Genomic DNA, 7596 nt, shown 5'->3' on the forward strand with positions numbered 1-7596 from the left:
CCTTTACATCTGTGTGCACTTTGGTAGCCAGAAGATCTGCCCATTCGTGGGAAAAGGGTTATAGTTTGATGTTGAAGAAAGTAAACAAGTTAAACTGTCATTAGTGCTCATAAGGAATTTTTGCAAATAGGATAGATACTATAGTGGTTAAGATAATATTTGTAAATTGGACCTGGAAGAAAAATCCTTAGTTTTGGCCTTTCAGAAAGCAGGAGGAATTCTTTTAAGGCAACACCAATGAAAAGTTAGATGTATCAGTTGTTCAGAATCTGTCTGTAAAAATATTAGAAGACAATTAACCATGGCTCTCTGCATCCACGCATAGTCTGGTGACCTGGGCACTGACAACTCTGCCTGCGGGGCAGAAGACTTCTTTTTCAGCCTTCCCATGTAATAAGACAGTGCAGAGACTGGCAGGTTAGCCTGCAGCTCCTTATAAAATATTGGGATTTCATGGATGGGGGTGTAGCTCATTGGTAAAACACTTGCCCAGCAGACATGATGCCCTGGATTGATTTCCAGGACTGCAAAATAAAGACAGAGGGATTTCCTAGGACTGGGCCTCCTCAGATGTGACACAGAAACCCCTGCTGTTCGGACTCTATCTGGGCCCTTGAGTTGCCCCTATGGGACTCATAAGAATACAAAGCACACACCACCAGGAGGAATAAAGTTGTCTGTCTCTGACCAGGAGCTTCATTTATTCTGCCCATGTCCATGGCTGGCAGGCAAGTAGGATAGAATCTCAGATCCTCTGCAGTTGTAGAATTTATCTGAGAAGTGATTCCAGAAGGAGAGAATCTATGAGCCTGAAGTCCTAACTCTCTGTGGATCACACATTACTTTGAGAATGGTACAGGGGCACTCGCTCTGGTTCTCAGCCCTTCCATCATTCCTACATCCTCATCTTTGGGTTTTTTTCTTAATGCAAAATATGGTAAATCTTGGCAAAGAATCCAAGAATGTTTACATAGTTGCTTCCTAGCAAGGAGAAAGAAAACTCTTTCTGAAGTTTTTATATGTACAGAACACATACTAGATACTCACAGGTACCACGTTTCACTTATTCTCACAAAAATCCTAAGACATGGGGTATTTTGGTCTCTATTTTGTGGAGGAGGAAATTGAAGCCCCGAGAAATTTGGTATGAATGGGGATACATAGCTGGCAGGTGGAGAGCTACTCTAAGGTCACCCTGACTCTCGTCCATAGTGGCTATAGGGCCTTGGAGTGCACACTTACCACTGATGTGCTTTGTTTAGTAGAGGAGACTTCCTTACAGCATCAGCAATTAGCTCTAAATTAAAAATGCACTTCACATTCACTGGTTTCTTCATGACTTTGGTGTATGTGATTAAACAAATATCCAGGCACGAGATTAATTTTTGAGTTTTCACTCATAGTTTGGTATTGACACAATTAAACAGTTCTAATATAGTCTATAAATTAAAATGTGTGAAATTTATTATATGTATTTTTAAAAAAATATATACAATTTTGTTTATATAGTCTTAATATTTTTCTACCCCATTTTTTCTCCCCAAATTGTTTATGTTGTAGTGACTGAATAGAAATTTTCTTTGCCACCAGGTTAATTTTGATTCTGAAAATGGACCAATAGTTTACAACACTCTGAGGAAAATATTTAAGCACATTTTGGAAGAAAAAAGAAAAATGGCAAAGGACAGCCCCAACCCAGGCCTCCTGTGAAGCTGAATTGTTTCTCATGATGAATATTTTAGATCTAAAGATCAAGATAGCATTTCTGTTCATATGTGAATAAGCTGAAGTTTTTCTCATAGCACTTTATTTTGAATGTTGTTGGCTTGTGCTAAGAATGATTATTCTTATTTGGAGCAATTATTTATTTTAAAATATCCTTGAGCTACATCTTAGTCTTGAAAAATTGCCATAAAGTTGGTGCCACCTTCTTTTATTTATTCGACTGAATTGATATTGTTGTGTTAACATTTTAAGTATGTGTGTTTACATCCTTAATTCTTTTTGACATTTTGGGGAAAAGTAACTCTTCTTTCCAAAACATTTATTTTCCTGATGGAACTTTTCCTAGAAATTTTTCCATATAGATAACTTTAGTCATAAAACCTCACTGTGTATGCATCTCCCTGGACACATGACCTAAGAAAAGTCACCAAGTGTCTTAAACTGTTTTATATTTGTTACTAAGGAGGCTATTAATACATTTTTAAAGGACTTTTTAAAACTTTGTTTGAAATTTCTTGGTTTTTCTTTTTATAAATGTGTCAAAGAGTTTCAAAGTGTATTATTTTTCAAAGCGATTTACTTTTACTGTAGTGGATAGACTGTGAAGTGACTGTGATTTTTTTACTTGTAGAAAGTGGGCTTGCCCTTTGTTGGGCTCCCAGATAACCTCTCAGCCTTGGCCGTCGCAGGAAGCAGGAGCAATTTTTCACACACCAGGCCTTATTCCCACTCCCTGAGTTCCTGCTGAGCCGAATCACCCCTCACAGAGGAAGTGGGATCAGAGTGGGCACTGTGGGAAGTTGCTAAGGAGCAGGACTTGCCTTTGTCCTCCTCAGGACTCCTCAGAAAGCACAGTCGTGCTGGGGCAGGGCTCCATGCCAGCCCTGCTCTCTTCAGTTCCGACAACCTCTCTGCAAAGGCGACTCAGAGCCAGAAGCAGTCAGGGCTGGGCCGCCTGCTTGTGCTAATACCCCATCCACACAGACAATGGCCCGACGCAGGCCCCACACTCCCAAATGGTGTGTGGGCTTTCACAGGCCCACTTGTCCCAGGCCTCTGTCTTTGGCCGATTTTTTACCATGAGAATTACAGTTTTGAAATTGAATTTGATCCCAGGTGGCATTCATCCTAACTGGCTTCAGATAAGAAAGGGTGACTGCCCAAACTCGTGTCTTATAGGCCAAACTATCAATCAGCACTTGAAGCCATAATTTTTATTTAAATTAAATTAATATATGGGAGTAACAAAGGCCAAGCCATAGAAAGGATATTAACTTTTTGAGCAAAAGTCATATTAATCAGACCAATTTCAAACTAAAGAATCTACTACTTAATTTTCAAGATGGAATTTCAGGGGAAGCAAGACTAATTTAAAATGAATGAAATTTCTCTATCTCCTTCATTTCTGAATTATGGGTCTAGCACATCAGAAAATATTTTAATCATTATCAGTCTCACTAACTCCAGTGGCAAAGGCTAGCTGTGGTCTTCTTCCACACTGTTTGAATTTTCTTAGGAAATCAAATCCAACAGCCATTGACAAACAGGCTTGCCCACTCCTGAAATGTCCCATGTTGCAAGTGCCTACCCTTGGAAAGAAGGAAAGGAAGCAATCGCATTTTATCCAGAGTTACAGTATAAAAATAAGATTTTTACCAAAAAAAATGCTTGTCCTTGCCTCCATCAACCTCAGTGGGCAAGTGACACCACAGCGCTTTTTTTCCTGTCTTTTTTTGACCAAAAAACCAGCTATTTGCCTGTGTGTCCAAAGTACTTGTTTCAAATTATTGAATAGTCGTGTTTTGACCACAGCACTGCACATCTGGAAATCCAGGTACACTAGCTATGTACAAGTGTGGTATTTATTTGAATAAAAGTGAAAAGAAAAACCCATAACCTCGTCTTGTACTTCTTTACCTTGATGCTCCTTGGCATCACGCATACCCTAACCATAAAGACAAGGTTTTACCCTTCCATTATCTGAAGGGGCAGATTGAGTTGTAGACGGAGCAGTCAGCTCGCCAAACTCTAGTTAGTCCCAACTCCATCTTGTAGTTGGTTCACAATGACCAAGGATGGAGGATGAATTTTAAAAGGAGTGGTTGAGGGAAATCTCCAGGCCAATAAAATTCCTGCCTTCCTGTATTTGAATAGATAAGGAGTTCTTTTTAGCCCAAAGGATAGAATCTCACATATTGGGAGAAGTTTTAACGTTGTAAAATTCAGCTTAACAGAAATCAGAAGGTTGAGAGTACATACACATTAGGAACTTACTACATAGGCCAACCACATGAAGTCCCTCGATTCTCTTGGTACACTTTGACAAAGGCATTATATTTATATGATAAAAGGCATCGAGTCTCATGGACGCCTACTACACCCTCTTCCCTGCTCATGCTGCCTGCCTATTCGGCTTTTAATCAGGAGCAGCTGCCCAGCCCAGAGCACCCACAGGGTCCTCAAAGTCCCTTCAAGCATTCGATTCATGGATGGCATTAGAGAGTACCTATTGTCCGTAACTGGGGTGGAAACTGGACACATCTTCTGCTCTTGGGAAATGCTGAGCCAGCTCTGTTCCTAACATGTGAAGGTCTCTGGCATGTTGCATTTAGAGGTAACTGATTCCTTTGCCACTTGTTTTTTCCTACTTCGGTGAACTTGCTGATGCCTTTTGGGAGGAATCGCTGCTGGTGGTAGAGCTTCATTTATTTGCATAACTCACAAATATGCTGGTTTTTACTTCATCAGGTTCTCAACCAGCTTCCCAGTTTTATGAGTATGTGCTGTGCCACTCCAGATTTCATGAAAATAGTCTTAGATATTTCCTATTTTATCGAATAGTCATGTTTTGACCACACTCATAAAAGTGTCTCCAGTTTCTCTTAAATGGAGAATGCTTGCTGATAAGCTTGGATGCCATTTCAGACTATTGTCTAAGATGTCTAAAAGGATATTCAGGGGCAGTGTGTTACAAGAGTGCATGCCCTAATTTCTTGACATCTCAAACCCCCAAAATGTTAAGCGTTGATTAAAAGTGATTAAAAGGGGTTTTCTCCTAGGACCCTTGTTCCAAATTAGCAGAGCAGGTAAATCAAGAATAATATTTCTTTGTGCTTTTTGTTTTTATGAATGTGGCCCAAGATTAGCACATTACCTTCAGGAATCCTCTCAGTGCTAGATGGCTGAAAATTGTTTACAGAAACAAAGTGGCCAGAAAGAAATTCAACAAAATCTGCTCCTTGATGCTGTTATTATTTTTTAAATATGCTTTTAGGCATAAGTTGATTTCCAGTTAGCCCACTACTGACAATAAAATCAATGTATAAGCACAATGGACTCAGTAGTAGAACTTGATGAGCCTTCATTCTAAGTCATCCAGTCACTAAAAATAATATCCCAATAAGATTTAAATGTCACAACACCTTTTGTACTTAAAAATTTTCATGAACTCACTACAGTTTATACAGTGAGAGAAGGTTGTTAAACCTTTGCTTCTTTCTTGATTAAAAGGAAAAGATGTCTTATCCTTAAGCTTTTCTGTTTGGGGGTGACATATTTTTAGGATGGATTCTTACCTGACCATTAGATTGTAGTTTTTCGCTTTACCATTGGTTTTTTGTTGTTGTTGTTGTTTTTATTTATTTTTTAATTTTTAGTTTTAGGTGGATACAATATCTTTATTTTTATGTGGTGCTGAGAATCGAACCCAGTGCCTCACACATGCTAGGCAACCGCGCTACCACTTGAGCCACATCCCCGGCCTGACCATTGGGTTTTGATTTAATGAATTGCTTTATAATTTTCTTTCTCAAAAATAAGCAAGCTTCGTTAGGCGTGGACATACCTGTAATCCTAGTGGCTCTGGAGGCTGAGGCAGAAGGATCTCAAGTTGAAAGCCAGCCTCAGCAACTTAGCAAGGCCCTAAGCAACCTAGCAAGACTGTCTCAAAAAATAAAAAGGGCTGGGGTTCTGGCTCAGTGGTTCAATGCCCTGTTACCAAAAATAAATAAATCAATAAGCAGACTTTGATTTAGAATGGCCCATATTTAATTTTCATAGGTAACAAGAAATTGCCAAATAATTGGCCATTTCATATGGTTCACCTAATATTAAACTTAATGTTCCTGAGCCTGGTGGATGACATTTCCCAAAGTTTAGTAAGGTCATGATTAGATCAGTTATTTTCCAACAAATCCTGTATGCTCACAGATTTCCAACACAAATTTGAGAGAGCATTACGAAGCTTACATTCTCTCAGCTACAGATTTGTGTTTCCTGTGTGCTCGGGCCTAGGCTGATGCTGGGGAGACATAGGAATTGTTTAGTCACCCACTCATCCCTCTGTCTAGGAGCCAAGCTCCTGTGATCTGAATGTGCCCCCAAAATTCATGTGTCAGATACTCAGTCCCAAGGTAACAACAGGGGTGACCTTTTCGGAGGTGTTTAGATCATGAGAATTCCATCATGAACTAATGCCATCACAAAAGGCCTAATAGAAGGAGTTTGGTCATTTTTTGCTCTCTGCCATGTGGAGATACAGAATTCCTTCTCTCCAGAGGACAGCATTCAGGGTACCATCTTGGTAACAGAGCAGCCCTTGCCAGATACCAGCATCTTGATCTTGACCTTGCAGACTTGAGAATTGTGAGTAATAAATTTCTTTTTTTTTTAATATTTTATTTTTTAGTTCTCGGCGGACACAACATCTTTTGTTGGTATGTGGTACTGAGGATCGAACCCGGGCCGCACGCATGCCAGATGAGCACGCTACCGCTTGAGCTACATCCCCAGCCCCAGGAATAAATTTCTGTTTGTTATAAATTGCTCAGTTTCAGGTATTCTGTTATAGTGGTACCAAATGAATTAAGACAGAAATTGGTCCCAGGTGAGTAGGGTATTGCAATAACAAGTACCAAAACCAAAGCAGCTTTGGGTCTAGGTAATGGGTAGAATGCAGAGCAGTTTAGAAGTGAATGCTAGGAAGGAAAGAAGAAAGAAAAAGAGGAAGGGAGGGAGCAAAAGAGTGAAAGAGGAAGGAAGGAAAAGAAAAGGAAAGAAAGGGGTAGCAGAATTTGAATGCTGTAGACAGCATTTGTTTGAAAGGATTCTGGTAAGGGCTCAGGAGAAACATGGTAGCCTCATTTTTAGATATTATTGTAGTGGTTGTGATCAGAATGTTGGTAGAAATATGAACAGTTAAGATCATTCTGATGAAGTCTTAAATGGAAATGAGGAATATCTTATTGGAAACAAGGAGAAAGGCCATCCTTGCAACAAAGTAGCAAAGAACTTGGCAGAATTATATCTGTGTCCTAGGTCTACTTTGTAGAAGGCAGATTTAAAGAAAGATGAACTAGAATATTTGGCAGAAGAAATTTCTAAGCAAAGTATTCAGGCTGCTGTGTGGCATAATTGCTCATGAAAGAAAGAAATGACTTAAGGACAGAATTCCTAATGAAAAGGGAAGCAGAAAGCAAAGACTTGCAAAGCCAACAGCCTGGCTGTGTAATGACTGAGAGAAGACCAAGTGTGTGGCCAAGTAGCCATTTGATAAGGAGATTATGGTCAGAAGGAAGACAGGGGCTGGGGCTGTAGCTCATTGATGGAGCGCTTGCCTAGCATGTGTGAGGCACTGGGTTCGATTCTCAGCATCACATAAAAATAAATAAAATAAAGGTATGTGTCCACCTACAGCTAAAATAAAAATATTAAAAAAAAAAAAAAAAAGCAAAGGGAGACCAGGTGGTGCAGAGGCCTTTGGCAAGACCTTGTCTCTAAATAAAACATAAAAAGGGCTGGGTGTGTAGCTCAGTGGTAGAGGTCCTCTGGATTCATTACTCCTACTGCAGGAAAAAAAAAAAAGCCAGGTGG

The 7596-nt window shown here is 39.7% G+C and overlaps 1 protein-coding gene across 6 annotated transcripts in view; it reads left to right on the forward strand.

Annotated features, from left to right (window-relative positions):
* Positions 1 to 6546, forward strand: part of Ptpdc1 (protein tyrosine phosphatase domain containing 1) — a 73377-nt gene extending 66831 nt beyond the window's left edge. For 5 of the 6 annotated variants that reach the window (XM_078030625.1, XM_040271315.2, XM_078030627.1 and 2 more), the window contains one exon: positions 1591 to 3621. In XM_078030625.1, coding sequence (XP_077886751.1) covers positions 1591 to 1710 — 120 coding nt within the window. In that variant the 3' untranslated portion in view covers positions 1711 to 3621. Of the gene's footprint in view, positions 1 to 1590; positions 3622 to 6412 lie in introns of those variants that run through there. The other variant, XM_078030624.1, reaches the window with a different exon arrangement.
* Positions 6547 to 7596: the final 1050 nt, after the last annotated feature.

This window comes from Ictidomys tridecemlineatus, chromosome 13 (assembly GCF_052094955.1).
Source record: "Ictidomys tridecemlineatus isolate mIctTri1 chromosome 13, mIctTri1.hap1, whole genome shotgun sequence".
In the NCBI taxonomy this organism is placed as follows: Eukaryota; Metazoa; Chordata; class Mammalia; order Rodentia; family Sciuridae; genus Ictidomys; species Ictidomys tridecemlineatus.